The sequence below is a fragment of the Centropristis striata genome, chromosome 5 (assembly GCF_030273125.1).
Source record: "Centropristis striata isolate RG_2023a ecotype Rhode Island chromosome 5, C.striata_1.0, whole genome shotgun sequence".
In the NCBI taxonomy this organism is placed as follows: domain Eukaryota; kingdom Metazoa; phylum Chordata; class Actinopteri; order Perciformes; family Serranidae; genus Centropristis; species Centropristis striata.
The window spans coordinates 33197819-33216996 of NC_081521.1; the positions used below are offsets into that span (position 1 = coordinate 33197819).

At 39.1% G+C, this 19178-nt stretch overlaps 1 protein-coding gene across 1 annotated transcript; it reads right to left on the minus strand.

Moving 5' to 3' along the window:
- Nucleotides 1–1526: 1526 nt before the first annotated feature.
- lmbr1l (limb development membrane protein 1-like) lies at nt 1527–18919 on the minus strand. Its single transcript, XM_059333980.1, has 17 exons — nt 18696–18919; nt 11071–11155; nt 8937–8970; nt 8577–8716; nt 7916–8019; nt 7695–7818; nt 7544–7612; nt 7390–7454; nt 6640–6712; nt 6442–6531; nt 6248–6324; nt 5918–5995; nt 5713–5786; nt 5393–5483; nt 5202–5268; nt 3794–3955; nt 1527–3247 (listed from the first exon to the last, which is right to left on the minus strand). The coding sequence occupies exons 1-17, from the start codon at nt 18756–18758 to the stop codon at nt 3162–3164; spliced, it is 1482 nt and encodes a 493-aa protein (XP_059189963.1). The 5' UTR covers nt 18759–18919; the 3' UTR covers nt 1527–3161.
- Between the last annotated feature and the right edge of the window lie 259 nt (nt 18920–19178).

Here is a 19178-nt window from a genome sequence, read left to right on the forward strand (position 1 = left end):
GATTCAACAAAGAGCTGGAAACATTCCTAAGATTTCGGTCCATGATAGCATCACGCAGACGCTGCAGATTTGTCGTGATGCAAATCTTCCACATCCTAAAACTGCTCTGTTAGATTGAGATCTGGTGACTGTGGAGGCCATTTGAGTACAGCGAAAGCTTTGTCAAGTTAAAGAAATCAGTTTGAGATTATTTGACCCATGTGACATTGTGTGTTATCTGCTGGAAGTAGCCATTAGAAGATTGTTAAACTGTGGTCATTTGTACCCTGTTTCTGGTCCTTAGCAGTGGCACCCAGTGTGGTTTTCTGCTTCTTCGGGGTGCGTTCAGAGAGGCTCTTCTACATAACTAGATTAATAATGAATGATTGTCTGAGTTACTGTTGCCTTTCTATAGGCTTGGACGAGTCAAGCCTTCCTCCTTTGTCACGAACTGCCGCACACTAGATATTTTTTTTGGACCATTCTGTCGAGTTGATGTGTGTGAATATACCAGCAGACCAGCTCGTCTGGCACATTGAAGGTTACCTAAATTACCTTTTCCTTCACATTCTGATGCTTAGTTTGAACTTGTACCGAGATGCTGCCACCTCATTGGCTGATTAGACATTTGCATTAGGAGCAGTGAACCAGGTATGTGTGTGTAAGTGTATTTAAACTTGTTATACATATTTTATTCTACTGGGGGGTTCATTTAGCATCAATTAGCAATGCCTACGTGTATTTTCAAAGACTTGACCCAAAGAATACAGTGAACGACGCATTTCTTAAATGGTTTTTCGGCCCTCTGACCTCACTTGTGACAGCTTCAGTCTGGATTTCTTCAAACATGAATCACATTAAAAAAAAACCTCACTGATCGTGCACTAACCCCCCACCCACCCCCACACCTTATATCTGGCATATGTGTCACTTCCTCAGAGGGCAACCAGTCTGCAGATGTGCAAGTAATGTTACAGGGACATTTGAGTTAATTTCCTTTTAGAAAAGGAAACACAGTTCAAAACAAAACCTAAACCAAATAAGCTTAATTAAAACATCCAACAAAACAAAACAAGAAATGCAAACAAAAATCAAGAGGGAGAAATTAATCAGAGATGGGGTTCTTTAAAACTGACTTTAGAGGAATTAGATGAGGAAATGAACAATGGGCAAGGAAAAGGGATGGAAAAAAGGAGGTGGGGAAGAAGTGAATGTAAGTGGATGTCACTTCTCCTCTTGATTTGCAGGGTTTTTATCTGGCAGTTGCATCAGAGCGGGGAAAGCGTGGGCTACGGCTGTAGTGGCGTCGAGGCTGGACACCGCTGACAGACAGGCCAAAATATGGCTTTCTTCTGCTGCTGATTAAAGAAGTGCAACAAAAGGGTGGAGGGACAGAGAGGACAGACGCCCTCAGCAGTCACACCCACCCACCACAGGCCACATCAGATCAGTTACATTTCATGAAATGTAGCAAACACGTAGCAGCATCAAAGAAAGAGTTTACAGTAAAAGTCACCTTGATGTGTATCCAAAATGACGCACACAAGTTAAAAACATGAGACGGTTTTATTGCTTTCTGCTCGTAAGACAAAATTCTGTTCAGAAAACCTGAAACAGAGCATTTCACAAGTAAACACAATTTTTTTCATCTTTGAGAACAACTCTTAAGAATTTTTTGCCTCAACTTAACACATTCAACATTTTTAACACCTGTTAAAAGAGTCAACATGTGACATATAGATCCCAAAATGCCCATAAATAATGGTAAAAACAGAACATTATAAATGTTGGGTTCCCAAAAATACAAAAGTAAAATTCCCAGAAAAGTGAAATGAGTAAACCTCAGAGTGCTCCATATATATATATAATACATATCAAACTAACCAGAGAGAGACTCCCACAACACAACACAACACAGATGCTGGCGTTGGGTTTAAGAGACACTGTCCCCTGCTGGTCAGACTAACAGCTAATAAACCTGCTGATACAGCAGCAAAGGCAAACTGTGACAGAGTCACCAACACATTGAAGATGATGAGATATAGCTGATACACATTATAGAATTTAGATTATCACAATATAAAAACTGACACCAGAAAAGATTGCATGAATTGATGGTCACATTCGCTTTTTGAACAAATTCCCAAACTATTCTAACAAAGAGGAATAAGATGAAAAAAAAAAACAGTTCACAGAATATTAAAAAGAAAACATTTAGATTTAGAAATTACTTTTGGTAAAGTTAAAAAGTGTGCCTTTAGTTATAAAATATTGCACTTCCCCACATAAATTCTTAGCAATTCACAGTTTGATTGGTCAAAAGGCAGAAGTTCCTCCTAATGAGTATCACATGGTATAAAAAGGTCTTGCATAAGACAAAGTGTAAAGCTTTATATTTAGTGTACTTTTGTAAAAGAATGAGTAATCCTCAGACTCAGTAAGCTTACTGTCACCTACAAAAGTAAAACCCTGCTTTTTATGATAAAATCACCACAAATAACGCTCTTAATTCTAATAGTAAACTGGGTTTGTAAAACACTGAAACTCACATATTCCCTGTGTAACCTGCACATCCAAAGATAGACAGACAAGGTACTCTGTGTCCTGTTTGCTTCCTCTCGTTAACTAACATAACACTGATGCAGACTGGACCTCCAAACACGTGGAAGTAAGATTCCCAATCTTAAAATAGTGGTACAACCAAAGAAGGGAAAGCGTGGGGAAGCCACAGAGAAAGAGAGAGCACTCAGTCGACCTGGAGCAGGAAGAGGAAATTACATCACAGTTACAATGTAATATTTCAAAATAGCTCTGCTGACTTTCACATGTGTCGACAGAACAACGGCCATCTACTGGATCCTCTTTTCATGAGGCGTCAGTGGGTGGATTGCTCTCTTATTGTCCACTTATATCCCTTTTCCTCTTGTTCCAGTCGTAACCGTGACTCAGCTTATCGCTTGTGCCAGCACTTGTCCTTGCAGCAAAATAAATGCACAAACTGGACCCTGATATATTGGTCATTACACACAGGAACAGACTCTCTGATGTCTTCACACGGGGCGACCTGACCATTGTACCAACTGGCAAAGGGCCTGATTTGCAAATGCCTTTAATCCAATAGGTGCACTTTTGAAGTGGCTCAGTTTCTAAAGGTTCAGAAAGGTAGTGTCAAGGAGGCAAAGTCACTGGATTTTAGACAGTCCACTGGCCAGGAGGAGTCTGAAGGGGACGGTGGAGCGTGACACGGTTAAAGGCAGTCTGTGGAGACCTGAAAAAGAAAAAAATGGACCAAAACATCAGGCACAATCACAAGGTGGAGCACTAAAAAGCAAAGCTAAGAAAAATAGTGATTTAGGTGAAATGAAAGTCTATTAATCACAGAACAAAAGTGAGTTGGGAGGTAATGGGAAAGTGCAGGAGAGCTGCCATGGTGCAGAGATGCTATCTGCAGTGAGGAAGGGGAGTGTGTGTATGTGTGTGTGCGGTTGGCGTGTCCATGCTCCAAGCGCTTGTTTGTGTTGGGTGGAGGGTGTGTGTGTGTGTACTGCGAGGGGTCTAGGGCGGTGTGCCTGAAGGTCCCCAAGGGGACCCGACTCTCCTCTTGTCCCTTTACACTTTCCTGAAAGAATTGTATTCTTTCTATCTGAGGAAGAGAGACCAGCCCACAGGGAAATGGGGCCAGAGGTGGGAAAACTTATGATACAGCTACCAGAGTGCAATGAATTTCAGCTCAACACAATCCCACAGACAGAGACAAATATGACTAAAGTAGTTTCACTTTGCTCCGTAAAAATAAGAATGAAAGCAGACTGACCAAAGGCACGGATGAGCTCTCTCTGTACCGCCCAGGTGACGGTCTTGATCAGGGAGGCAGAGGTTAAACCAGCAAACATCATGTTGTACATGAAGACGATGTAGAAGTTCCCAAGCCAGTTAAAGCGACCAAAGTCTCCCAGTAGATCGAAGCGGGTGATCCCTGATACAACAAAACAGTAGCAGAAGAAAATGTTTTTCTTGTGAATGAACATGCCAGGCCGAACCTGCAGCTACAGTATTAAGGCTTACAACGCCCCCTTGTGGGCACTACTAAAACTACAAGTAAAATGTTAATTCAGATGCTATGACACAATTCCATACTACATACAGAATATATACATTATGTGTTATATGCTACTTGACAAAGTATATTCATTGTGCAGTAACTATACAAGAAATCAATGCAACTTTGAAAAGAAAAAATGATAGTTATTCCAGAGATTTAATACTTGTGTTTTAGTTTTCCATGATCCTCTCTGAACTCTCAATTTTTTAAAATGTTTTGCAGCTGTAAGTAAGAGTAATTTCATTTGTGCATTGCATTGCACACCCAAAGATCAAACTTTTTTCCCTTAACCATGCCAAGGTGGTTAAGGAGGTTCGGTTTGCTTGTCCGTTTGTTGGCAGGATTACTGAGAAACTACAGGCCCAATTTGTAGTTTATAGCATGGGATAATGAAGAACCCATACAATTTTGGAGCCAATCCAAATCACTGGGTGGATATACTTTTTGTTGTTGATTTAATTAACATTGTAAGATAGGGCATGGCCTTGGCAGAATAATGTAAGTAGGTAGTAATAAAGTTCAAAACAGAGAGATACTCCTGATCATAATCCACTTTCATACATGTAGTTGCTTAGCTTGCTTAGAAGAAAGCAGACGTTATAGACTCGGGGCATTGGTTCATGGGAAAACTGGTACACTTTCTTCTCAAACTAAGGTGTGGCTATGACATATTGGACACATATGAGGCAACCTATTACACTCTTGCTCACATCCAAATGTGAACTCTGCAATAAACTCCAGAGAAACTATAAAAAATGGTATTTGTCCTTATGCACTAAACATGGTATTGACATGTTTTCTGGTTTGCACAAATGTTCAGAATGCAAAAATATTTCTAATTTAGAAGTTAATGCACTTATAATTGGAATTATAGTTTATAGTGGTAACACTTGCAGAGTTGCATTCGTAGAAGAATGGACTATTGGCCAGAGGACTGTGTTCTCTGTGTGCCTGTCTAGTCTGGTATTATCCTGAATTTTTCATACACTTCCAACGTTCAACTGTAAACACACTGCAAATTCAAAACCTTCTAAGAATTAGAAATATCAGTAGTATTGAGCTGGGACCTGGCTGTAGAGTTTGATAAATGCTCCATTTGCCATTAATGCTATGTCCTTACCAAGTGTGCGTGAAAACACCGGCAGTGCCGAGCTCAGGATAAGCAGTGAAACACAGTTTGCAATCATCTGTAAAAAAGAAACAACAGAAATTTAGGAGGTTACTATGAGGAGTAAACACAGATCACCACTAATTGCTGGTGATATCTCACTGTGAGATAAGATGCATGAAAAGGGGCTGCCTGTGATATACCTGTGTGAGGTTGGTGTCCTGTGCACGAGGCAGGAGGCCAGTGAAGAGTGGAGAACTGTAGAAGCCCACCACTGAGGACACCATCAGATAGCTGACATTCATTTTAAGGACAACACTGGAAGGAAGGATAATACACTCACAGAGTAAATAATATCCGGAGAGTCAATGATTTTAAAATGTATGGGTGTAACAGCATGAGCAAACATAACATATCGGTCAAATATGAACGACAGTCTGTAAGTGGCTGAGTCAGAGCACAATGGACATGATAAGTTAATGGTGTGTGCAGACGCTCACAGGTGAACAAAATAAAAGGATACAGAATAAGGACTACTTGAACTGCAGCGCCCAATAAGCCGAACATGGAGAAGGAGGCCATCCCCAGATGAGGGTCCTGATAAAAACACACACACACACACACACACACACACACACAAAACAAAACAATCATCAGTGTACATAGATGACTGGCTGAGGCACACCAAGCATTAAATGTTCACAACTTCTTCCCAGCTAAATCCTCACCTCCATTCCTCTGGGCATCGCCGTCTCATCCAGGAGCAACTCAAGGACATTGAAACAGACCATCAGTACACACATCACCTGAAGAGAAAAAATGAATTCATTATACAGCAATTAAAACCACCACGTGTTATTAATCCTCTGAACCCCAGGCTGTTTGAGGGCGTTTTTTGCTCGTTACATTTCACTCACTGTGGCCTTGTATGTCAGTGCAATATACACGTCAAAAATGTCTTCTGTGCAGTTTAACACCATTAGAATGGCAACATATGTTTCAGAGGGTTTAATGAGTTAAAACAGCCGGTAAGAACATATAAATAAATAGGCTTGTACCGTCAGTGCGAGGAGCCCAAGCATGGCCAGTGGGTAGCCCAAGTTTCTCTGCCATGGGGACGCTTTCTGACGCATTTCTGTGAGGAAAGTAGGAAGAATAAAAGAGAAGAGAAAATAACGATAAATAAGCGTATCACAACAAATGACTGAACAGACTGCTTTCACTGTGATTAAATTGTATAGTCAGTCCTTACCCAGGGCAATGCGCTTGCTCTGCACTGTTTGGTAATCTTTTTTCATCGCCTCCATGTTCAGCTTGACCCAGCACGACGTTGGACTGCCACCTGCATAATCAGACAACAAAATATGATGAAGAAAAACAGTCAGTCCGCAGCTTAAAATTTAATTTATCAGATAATGGAAAAGGACTGTGTTCATGGTGGCGCACTCACAGTTCAGTTTCCTGGAGAGCGAGTCTTCCTCAAACGTGGTGCAGCTCAAAGTATCGTCTACATCTTCCAACAGCTGAGGCAGGACAAGAGACATCAGCCAATTAAGAAACTTCAGTTCACCTATTCAAGAGATAGTTCTGATCTTTTTTTTTTTTTTTTTTTTAAGTGGGGTTGTATGAGCTACTTAGCCATATCGAATGTATTACCTACAGTAGATGGCAACTGACACACCCCAGTTTGGAGAACTGAAGGTTTACTTTTTTAGTCTAGGTTTTAACAAGTTGTATATGTCTCTTTATTTATTGTCTTTTACCGTTTTAGTCAGACTTTTAACAGACTTACATTTATTTGTATATCTGTCTAATTATTTACTGTCTTGTTCTTAATTGTTATTTAATGCTGATCTTATTACCACTTTTAATTATGAAGTAGTTTATTGCTTGTATTGTGTGAAGCACTTTTTGCTGCATTTTATTTGGATTACAAGTGCTATACAAATAAAGTCTGATCAATCAATAAAATACACCAGACTCCATTGAAAAAAATCAGTAATTTGACCTCACAGAGGTAAAGCAGTGAAAATATTCTAAATATAACAGACTTATTTTAGGTGGCACCTTACAGTGCCAGTAATCCTGCCCGCTTTTCCAAATAAGTACATCATACACAAACCCTATCCAAAATAATCCAAACTATCCCTTTAATGTAAAGGCTACTCTGTCCAAAGTTGAAGTATAGCCTGTGACTCACCCGCGGTTTGACCAGTAGGCTGCCTGTGACACTGAACATTCGAGACAACCCAAAGGGAGTGCACACTGAGGAGGGAAACACACACAGATGGTGATATGCAAGTGTCATGCTACAGACTTTAGCTGCTTAAGTAGTTGTAATGAGATATACTTACACAAAAGCAGCAACACTCCAAACAGAGAGATGCCCGAGTACAAATAGGGAAGGTAATACTCCCACAGGTCTGAAATGCAGAGGAGAGTACATATTAAAAAACTGTAAAAACAGATTATTACTGAGGGATCTTCAGGTATAATGTGAATCACCGTAGAGGCTCTTCCTGGCGATGTTGTCATGGAGGAGGGCTGATGCCACCCACACGATGCCCAGCACGAGCAGAGCCAGCAGCAACAGCAGCACAACTGCTTCATACACTCGTGCCATAACCCCCTAAAGAAACAGAGCAGATACTTTGTGATTCAGTTCAGTCATTACTGAATGGTTCTGTAGCCCTAAGGTGCTATTTATGAATTCCAAAAGCTGGTACCTTTCTAGATCCTGCAAATCCCTCCGACTCGGTGAAGAAGTAGGCAAAAGGCATGAGAAAGACCAGGGACAAATTGGAGAAAAGGAAAACTAGGTTCCACAGTCCTGTGAAGAATAAGACGGAGGAAGAGAGATTCCTCATGTTAGTTTTCAGTGCAACATTCATTAGGAATTCAATTTTTAGGGAAGTATTCCGGCAGTACCGCTGTCTACCACTGTGGGGTGTATCCCTACCAAGCAGTGAAGCATGACAAGCCTGGCTACCCAGACACACATCTTCTCATTAACAAGAATGTGCAACAGTCAACTTCCTTGTATGTTCCTTTGGCCAAAAAAGCTGATTCTGATTCTGAAAATGTCATTTGAAGCAACACTAACAGTAATGGAGCCTAAAAGTAAATCAAACTAATTACTTTACATCTTAGTAGATCAATTTAAAAAAACAACCCAGCAGCAGTTTGTAACCAGCTGGAGCATGCACTGTGCTGCACACAGCAAGGTCACAGACACTCTATCCATAATAATTATCTGTTTGGACACAGGCCTGTTGTGTATTGATTTGGAGGTTATTAACAGTGATCCTTCAAAAAACCTGATCTAGTTTCAGACAGCAAAAGGTTTTCATGCTTATTAACCATTTGGTTATAAACATTCAGATGTACCGTGGATAAGAGAGCCATTGAGCCACTGCATGTAGTAGCTGTGTGGGAAGGTGAGCAGCACCTCGTTGGACAGAATGGAGATGGGCAGGAGGAGCACGGCACACACTGCAACGGACAGGGTGAACGTACACAGCCACAGCCTGGGGGAAGGAGAGAGACAAGCTATCAGTGAAGTCACTAGTGTTTGTGTTTAGCCGCAGCCTGACAGCACAGCCAAGGTGAAAGGCTACGGTGGCTGAGGTAACGCAGTGCCAGCATGTAGGGACAAAGGGTGCAGTGACACTTCTGCTCAATCATTCACAGTGAGTGATTGAGAACTGATTGCTTTGAGTCAGTTAATCATTACAGATTATTACTTACGCAATTTTGTTGACGGTGGCATCTTCAATATCCTCTGAAAGAGAGCAGAGAAATGAGAAGAATTTAGTCTTTAACAAAAAGGTATTTTTTTAGATATATATATATATCCAAGAGTAGTTTCCACAGACATAGCTAACTTATTTAACAAAGTAATTGAGGAAAGCTTAAAATAAAAGCTTTTTAAAAAATATCTTAATTAGTTTTATAGTTAACACAAACACAACAAGAACAATTTAGATCCATAAAATCGTCATATATTGTCAGTTATACAGACACACAGATACAGAAATGATAAAGCACATATTATGCAACGATACTAGGAGTATTCAGAGAGTGCAAACCTCCACCAAGCCCATGCTCTAATCCGCAATGTAAACAAAAGTGTAAATTGTGGATCTGCTGAATGATTTAGATCCTCTTCAAAAAAAAATGGCCTATGCTACATCCTTTCACCAAGTTTAATGAAAATTGGGCAAGTAGTTTTTCCATTATCCTGCTGACAGACATCAAAATGAACCAAAAACTTAACCTCCCTGGAAATGGTAATAATAATGATAGCATGCATGTCTAGAACAGTGTGTGCACATGTGTGAACAGCATAGATATATAGGGGAAAGGTGTAATGGCAAGAGCCCATATGATGATGAAAAAAGTCTTACAGGCCACAGAGTGGGGCGTGAGTGGGGGGCAGGAATGCTAGGACATTCTGTTCAAGCAAGACCAGCCCTCTAGTAAAACCTGACTTACATATGAGGAGGAAACAGTGCAGTATTTAGACTATGAAAGGGACCCATGTGTCACTATGTTCCCAAAACACTCTGCAAAACTCAAAAAACGTGTTAAGAATTATGCAACATGTGATTGCTCTGAGAATGATGTGTGAACTGCTGCATTGCTATGTAACCACAGTGCACACAAAACTGAAATTTACATAAACTCATGAAAATATTGGCAAGAACTTTCTAATATTGAGGTAAGGCCTGAGGAGCAGAAACCAGTTCTCTGCTCCTTACTGTCAAAAACAACTCTGTAGAGAGATATTTCACAATCGGCATTTAGCTTCAGGGCACAACTGTTCTGCTGTTGTTGATGCACAGACAACGTTTATAACTGAGGAGTAATACACAGCAAGTCCTCCCCCTCAACAAAAAAAGAAAAAGAAAAAGAAAAAAAAGCTGGCCATCTCCCAGGTTTAAACCCAGCCCAGCTTCAGTGGAGCAGAGAGACCTGGCTAGTTGGATATCCCACATCTGCTTCCAATAGTGGAGAGTTATTGGATTTATTATGTAACTGGCAGCCTGGTCACCATGCAGAACTTAAAACATCCTCTTAGCTTTAATAATAGAGAACATATTATAGATCCAAGTGAATGAGGGGTGTTGCACAGTTTTACATTTTCAATGCTGTGTTGACCAAAACATATTTTCCTACATTGTTCAAACAGATTAAGCCAGTTTCATGTATTTTTTTGTTTGCACAGTATGAGCTTGTTGAAAAAAAAAAAATGTCTTTTGAGATGCTTTTAGGCCGAGTAGAGGGGCCTGGAGCTACAACGCCAAAGTCTGTTTTTCTTGTAGCAACATTCTTCACCGCCCCTCCGCCACCCTGATCCACAGGGATACTTCATGAAGAGGTGGTTACATGTTACAAAACACGCTGTCTGCACGTCTGGAATGCTCCAGTCAAGGTCCAGAGTTGAAATTTGCAATCCTGGCAGTTTGTTAACATAAGCAATATTCACATGTTTACAAGTAAACATAGAAAACAGATATTATACAAATCTAAAAATGTCTGCACATAAAATATATACATTTATTTTTTTAAGTATGATGGCATTGAGTTTGTAAAATAGGTGATATTTATTTTCATTTATGTTCCCAAAAAAAATAAATAAGAGCATTTACTCAAAACAGAACATAGTGTTCGAAACAACTCCTGTGCTTGCTTGCAAAAGCTTGGCCTAAATACTGTGCAGACAAAAATCCAAAATCCTGATGTAATCAGTATACCCGTCAACACCATCAATTCCCCCTTCGGCGATGCACCTTAAGCCTTTGAGGGGAATCTTTCTCACAGAGCAGTCTTTGTGTGGTGCACCTGTTAAAATCCATGACACAAGTGATTTAAGACTCACCTGTAACAAACTCGGCAGTCTTCTTGAAATGGGTAAGTATGAGGTAGGACACTATGTAGAGGCATGTAAACAGGAGTACACAGATCTGCAGAAGAGACAGAAAAAAAGGATTGTGTTATTACTTCTTCTGCTTGTTTACACTGCTAATTTCATAAAGGAAGCACAGCCTTGTAAACAAACTGTCATGTTCTGCCCAATACTACTGATGAGTAACACATTTATTTAGGTTGGCTCATATCTCTGATTTAGTATATCCTGATCGGTCTGAGAGTGGGGGTGGATATGTGGCACACGTACCAAAAACATCCAGAAGAGATAGAGAAGACATAGCAAGATTAGAGAAGATGACGAGTAGACGGTTTTGGCTGCCACATATTTGTTCTTCATAGAATATTCAGTTCTCAACAATTTTTTTTCACTATGCTGCCAAAGTCAAGAGAAACAGATGGGAGTCTGAAGATTACCAGTTTATTCCAGCGAAGAGTGAAATGGGCGACAGTGATAAACTAGGAGGGATTAAGGATGGTAAAAGAAAGAAGGCTTAATACCAGTGATGGATCGACCCCATACTGCTTGTAAAGATCATTGTCTGACATTACACTAATGCCACCAACAAATTTAAGCTAAACCTACACTCACTCAGCAATCTGTTGTCTGGCAAAGCTCCCAACATTTCACCCAAAGGACTGAACTAAATCCCTTGTATGGCCATCACACCAAACACAAGTGAGTACTCATGAGTTATATGAAAAGTCCCACCAAAAATGTATCTGCACATCTTTCAGATAACCTCTCTTTTCACTTCATGCAACACATTTGACAGTCGGCAAACAACAAGCCATTACTCAGACACATGAATGAATGCTCAGATATTTGTCAATTGTGTGAACCCGTCAGGACAAAAACAAAGTCGTTGTCACAGCAAACAAAAAGACAGACACATGCCAAATACATCTGCGCACAATGCCAAACTTGTGTTTCAACAATGAGTGTACAATAAAATCGGTGTGGTAGCGGATGTGTTCACTCCTTAATGTGCAATGAATAGGAAAGCTGAGGGGAAATTAAAAAACTAACCATGTGGGTGTTTTGTGGGACAGTGGCTGTTAAGTACCTCTCTGAGCAAAACGATCACCTTCCTACATTTCAATACATTTGTATTTTTAAAAGGAATCTGTAAAAAAAACAAAATCTTGTTGTTATATGTTGTTTAATGTTATTTGATGGTAAGTGCTCGGCAACTGTCAGTGCCAGACTTTTTACAGGTTTTTTTTAACAATTTCTTTTTGCAAGTTTTACTGTAAGAAAACAGAAAGTTGCCTTCATTTTACATTTGGCAATGTAATGTGTATTTTGTTAATTTTGTAATTTAACATTCAAGACCATCAACTGTAATGCACCATTGTATTAAATTACCGATTTCAACTTCCATCATTTGGTTTATGATAATATTTAATGAAAGCAAATTAAGTTTTTTTTTTAAAAATGGCATTTATGGCACCTAATGTAGAATAAAAACAAGAAAAACATTGTTGAAAAATTCAGTAAAATTGTTATTGAATTCCTATCAGCCTCAGCTGTCAATCCATTCATTAGTAAAGATGCCGTGTTGAACCTACAGATGAAAGAAATGATCATGATGCCAAAATATTTCCGCATGGCAGCGCAGAGGGAGTGATATAGAAATTTGTCCCTAAGCTAACAACAACAGCAGCAAACAAAGAGAGAGCTGCTCTCTGGAGAATGACAGATATGCCACAACTTACTTCAGGGTGTAAAAACAGGTTCTTTAAATAGATGCTAACATTTGCATATTAAGTTCCTTGAAAGAACGACCTTGAATTTTTTTTTCAGGTTCAGGTTTAAATTAAAGTTATAGGACCATATTATAGTTCAATACATTATGTAAGCAATAAAAAGTCCCAGAATGTGGAAGGCCAGGTCTAAACTATTCATGCTTAGACAAGGTGCATTTACATCAGTGTTTTAATTCAAAATTTTAATCATCATTTTAAATGGATCACTAGGACATATGGAACAATAACAAATGGGGTTGGGGTATGAGCATACACCCCTCCTCCTGTATGGCTCCAGGGAGCACAACATGTTGACCCACTTAAGAATGTAAACAGATAATTTTCCACATGGTTACAAGACTATTTTTCATTTTAACTAACAAAGTTTTATCTGTTGAGAAATACAGTGTTACTGTATAAGCGTCAACATACTAGCTGCATCACACAAACAACAATGGACTGTATGTAACAACTAATCAGCTCAGTCTGCAAAATTGTTCAATTATGCAGCCTAATTTGCTGTGGTTAATCCAACAAAAGGAAAAGCAGGGAACAAAAGATGGGTTTTGGGTGAGAAATCGGTGCAGGGGTAGAATAGCACCCATTAAGACCACCGTATGTGTGGACACGTGCTGATTGTAAATGTTGAGAGCTGGCAGAACATCAGCAGGGCACTGAAAAGAGTTTAAAGAAATTCAGCATGCAGAGGGACATCTTTGTGCTGAACGCAAAGTCCCGGGGTTCAGAGTTCACTCAGAGCACTTTAAAATTCACGGAGTAACCTAAACATCTTTGTGCTGATTCAAGCAAAAAACAATGACACCCAAATGTTTTCAGATCTTTCCTAACCTTGTAGATCCTGTAACCATCCAAAGGAACAGGAAGTTGGCTGTGGCACAGAACGCACATACTTGCAAAATGTCAAGCAGACTCCCTCAGTGTGTTATTTCAGGGGCACCCAGCCTCCTGTCCAGCTAAACACGTTCAGGCAAAGCATGCTGGCCTTTGTTTATAGGTAAGAGGATAGATTAAGCAAGACCTATTCACGATTTATTCAACAGCCAGAAACAACTTGAAATGTTGCACTGGCAAAGCCATCCTAAGCCATAAGAAGGTGGGTGGCTGCAGTATATTGTGAGAGAGAGCGTTTGATCATTTTAATGGAATGTGTCGTGCAATATTTGATTTCTTAGTGATCTAAGATATCAGAGAAGCAACTGAAATCCCATCTATGTAATTGTGTCCGTGAGAAAAGAAAGTGTAACAACTGATTGTTGACTCAATGCAACAGGCGCATCATGTTTCACCTCTGGTACATCTGCCTCCACTTTATTTAGAAACTGATTGTTTTGGTACAGACAGTCTAAAGACAGAATAAAAAAATACTGCAAGACTTCATAGCATAGATTTACAATGATTTTCTATAGAGCTTAAAAATAGGTCACACAATATGTGGCACAAAAAATACTACATAGCATTTGGTGGGCAATACATTTCCTTTGTGTGTTTTTTAAACACAACAAAAACAACAACAAAAATATAAATCATTAAAATTAGATTATGACAACATGGAACTTTTCAGGCACAAGGTTGTGTTCATGGTGGGAAATGATGCAGAAACTAAAAACAGAAGAGCGAAGACGAGTTCGCAATTTGCTTTGATTTATTGTCCTATACATACAAAGGCATTATACAGCCTTTCCTGAAAAATAAACTAAAACAAAATAAGAAGCAGATCTGATCGAACAAATTACAAATCATTAATATCTCAAAAACCCTACAAAAAGAGATGGACTGTCACATTATCTAAATCAGTCCTCAAGGACAAAAATAAGATATTTTCTTTTAGCTGTCATGCTATTTGTGTATTTGTATTTCTATTTGTATCTCAAAAGCAATTTCTCCGTCCAGATTTATGACCGGGTTACTCAAGATCCACAGACCTTGTTGTGAGCGTTTTCATGTAGGAACTATTTTCCTTCTACTGAATCTCAACAGCCGTTTTCTCCAACATCCAGCGACTCACACCGAAACAATCTAGACTGATCAATAAAACTACAGGCAAGAGAAAAAATATCCATTTTTTATTTTGGGGGTGAACTGTCCCTTTAAGCATGTCTTTTATAGATTACATGACACTCAAAACAACTTTTGTCAGTGTGATCTGACATCTTAATGTCCGCTGATGCTAGGCGTTTCATGTCTTTATCTATTGTGACCTTTTATTCTGATGATCATTGATCCCTCTTGATCCCTCTAGGCTCAGGGTGCGGGCTATGGGTGTGTTCCTGGCTTGAACTACCTAACATAGACAATTTATTTAATCTTTACCCTTGCCAGATGCTTTGGTTAAAGATGATTTAATGTTCCATTAGCTCGAGAGAAGACAGATATATGGCCTCAATCAAATGTTCCCAGTGATTAGCTGGCAGGTTAATGTATACATTTAAAACTGTGTGTTTACTTGCCTTGTTTTTCGGTATTCGCAAACATGTATTCATAATTTGGAAAGAATTACTGTTAACTTTCAGGAATGTATCACCAACTGGTGCTGCTATAGAGCATTTAGACTAAAAGCTGTATAAGGTCAACACTTCATATAAATACTGCCTTTTTTCCTGTGAGTCAAGCACAACTTTTACCAATTATCTGTGCTACAACATATTACACAAAGTACTGTGATTATGTAAATGAGTCTTTCTGTCTTCTGAGAGATAACTGCAGGCGCTGTTCTGGCCTTTGCAATGTACAGAATGTTCTGTGACTCTGCAGCAGGATCCCCATAGGTCACCTTGGTCTCAGATTTTATGCATTATTTGGTACACACAATAATGTAATATCTATGTGGCTTTCCTCTGACCTCTGAATGTTCAGACATAAGAAAAAAGTCATTGTAGCTTCTAGGTTTAGATCACCAATATGAATCACTTCAAACATGCTTGGTTTAATACGATACAAATTATTATACAAATGGAACAGTAATATTTCAATATTTGCAGACATATATCTTGGAACATTTCCTTGACTGTATAAGATGCTTAGCCTCTGTATATAAAAGCATTTTACAGCACACATTAATTTAACTTAGAATGAGACAAATCTCCATGTCCCACTGTTGCATATTAAAAGGACACCTACTTGGCAATAAAACTAATTCTGATTCAGAGCCATCCTCAACTGGATGCTTTGCCAAGTGAAATTCTACATCTTTATTTACACTGCTGCCACATAATATTCTATTAAGAAAATGAGCTGATCAATGATAAGCTTGACCTAAAGCCATTAATAAGCAGAGATGCAGCTGACTGACCTGACAGCAAGCACTGAGAAGAGATGTGAAGCCAGCCAGTGGATTAGGAAGGGGGCATCGACTAATAGCATTAGGCCTTAGGTGAAAGGGCCAATGACAAATCAAGGGCATAAGAATACATACAAGCACTTGATCTGTTGCTCATGTGCAGATAAAGCTACATTTAAAATATGTCCGCTACTAAGACTGCTATTTGACATGGGATTGTCTAGTGAATCTCAACCTTTTTTCTTTAATGTCAGGGACCCCTAAACTGATATACAGAGCCCAGTTTGACAAGATTAAGCTAGAGGGACGTCCATCTGATAAGATTTAGGTTGTTATTCTATAGTTGTCAACCACAGTTGAAGATATAATCATGGAGGAAGTGAAACTTAAGATCAGACTAGTCACTCTTATTACTCTTCCATGCAACAGTGACAACAAACTATTCTAATAAACTACATTTTGTTACTTTGACTGTTTTATACTAACTCATACTGCTATTTGTAATTTTTCTTGTGTACACATACAATAATGCCACTATTTATTAATTCTGTTCCATATCACAGTTTTTGCACATTTTCTCCTGTTTTTGAATATCCTCCTATTATTGAATAATGCAATGCATAGACCTCTGTGTACTTGCACTCATTCAAAATCCACTTTGCACTTTAGATATTTTAAGTTATTGCTAGTTTAGTGTGTTTTTGCCTTTAGCATATTTTTTGTACTAGTCTTTGCTTCTCAAAAGGTACCAATTGAGGAGAAGCGCTCCAAATTCTATTGTATACTGTTAAACAATGACAATAAAGCCTTTTTATTCTATTCTTCTCTTTTTTGGGGACCCCGGGAACACCCTCAAGGACCCCTGGTTGAAAATCACTGGCCTAGAGGATGTAATCAGCTCCTGCCTGTGATACCCAATGCAGGTGCCAGACAGATCTAATCATGAATACCTTTAATATGGAAATATCCTACTCTGTCACCTTAAAACAAAAGTGGAGAAAGACAATTTTTGTGTTTCGGAACCATGTCAATTAAAAAAAAAAATCTTAAATCAGCTTAAATGTTTTTACAATTTCAAGCAATTTCACTGCAGAAATGTTGACTTTCAGCAGGAAAAGGGTAACGAATGACACCAACGAAGGCTCAGTCATATAGACAGTCCAATACAATATCCTGAAACCTAAATATAATGGAGTCGTTATTGATGTGATCTGTTACACCTGTGGCTTTGCTGCAAAGACATTTAAATATCTGCTCTGGGAAAAAAGGGCTTGTGGCAACATGAGTTCATTTATTCCACAGTGTTATTTGCTATTGTAATGACTCAATCTCCCTAGGGGGATCATTCACTTTTATATTACATAATTCATCCATAAATGTACACCCTTGTGCTGCGCTAATCTACAACTGCACTGCTGCTTCTGCTCATCCACCCTTGCAGTACTAGTACAATTTGAGCTTTTTTGTTATCTATTTAGAGTTAAGAAAAACCAGGACAAATTGATAAGTCAACCCCTGATTCTAACACATGCAGCAGGAAAGATTAACATTGTGCAACACTATATCAGCTATAGCTCCAATCTCAGGAGAAGAAGCACCTTTGAGATAGGATTGTACTTTTTTTTAGGGTTAAAGGTTAGTATCCATGTGCCTTGCTGTAACTGAACTGGCAAGTCTGAAGTTCAACACGGCACAGGTGTTGCACAAAATAGGAAATGGAAGTACAAGCAAAATGCATTAATGAGAGTAGTCAAACTATGGAAATATTTTGAGGGTTACTGAAACATAGAAAAAATGAAGATCTGAGAGGAGGTGCGGTTCGCTTGAAACTAAGGAAGAGCCCCAGATGCTGAGTAAGCTCCTTGTTGTTCCTGTGCTAACACCACTAACAAGCAGCTGTATCCGTTAAAATAATTAAAGTCTGTACAGAAAACTGCCACAACACTGAAACATTTAACGTTAAACCTCTGAAGTCCAGGAGATTTTGGTTCAAGTTTGTCAACTTCCTATGCATTCTGTATCTGTTTAGAATCTTTCAATCTATCCTTACATCACATGCATTTACCATTTATACACACAAAAACAGCAGAAAACATAATAAATAATCATAAAAATCTATTTTTCATATAAATTAAAAATAGCAATGTTTTCATTGTAGAAAGAAAATCCCCATTTTAAAATTGGTCTAGAAACATAAATGGCACACTGAGAAAACTCCTATGATTGCACTTTCAACTGGCTTTCTCAGCTTGTCTACATATTATATATAAATTAAGTTATTACTGTAAATTAAACATGTGTATTTTCAATAAATAGATGGACTCCAGAGGGTTAAATCACATAAAAGTAACTAACGATCACAGAAACGCTTACTCAAGGCTGAAATATGACACTTGAATGACTGGAATTGCAGTTGAAATCACGCCAAACAAACTTAAAAGACGTGTCTTTGTTGTTCGGACAGTAATCACGGGGGACCCCTCATATGCATATTAACCGACGGTTGGGTACATTAGCACGGCGTTACTTACGATGGTCTCCCGGACACGGTTGTGGAAAAGTTGCTCTCTAACCGACACGTCGTCCGTTTCCATTCTCCGAAACCATACCAGTGTCCACAGGCTTGGAAAGCGCTGTGGGTGCAGGGGGAAGTGGTTAAAAAGTTAAAAAACGGAGCATCTTTGTTAGTAAAAGCCGTTGATGTGTGGCTGTTCAGCCCCGGCTGCATTTACACGGCTGAGCTAGCCTGCTGCTAGCTTCACCCTGATAAATCACAGGGGGCGGGGCCAGAGGCTGGAAGGTAGCTGTCAATCATCACTATTATTATTAAAAGGCTACTTCAGCGTCATCGTGTTAGTCATATCCAAAGGTGTGTTTACATACTTAGCATACTAGAAATGCCGATTAAACATTAAAATGTTCATGTACTTTGGGATGTGCACATGTATTTCACTGTTTTGTGCTCTATGTAAATAGAAAATGTGACACTCCCTATTGGTTAAATGGTATACGCC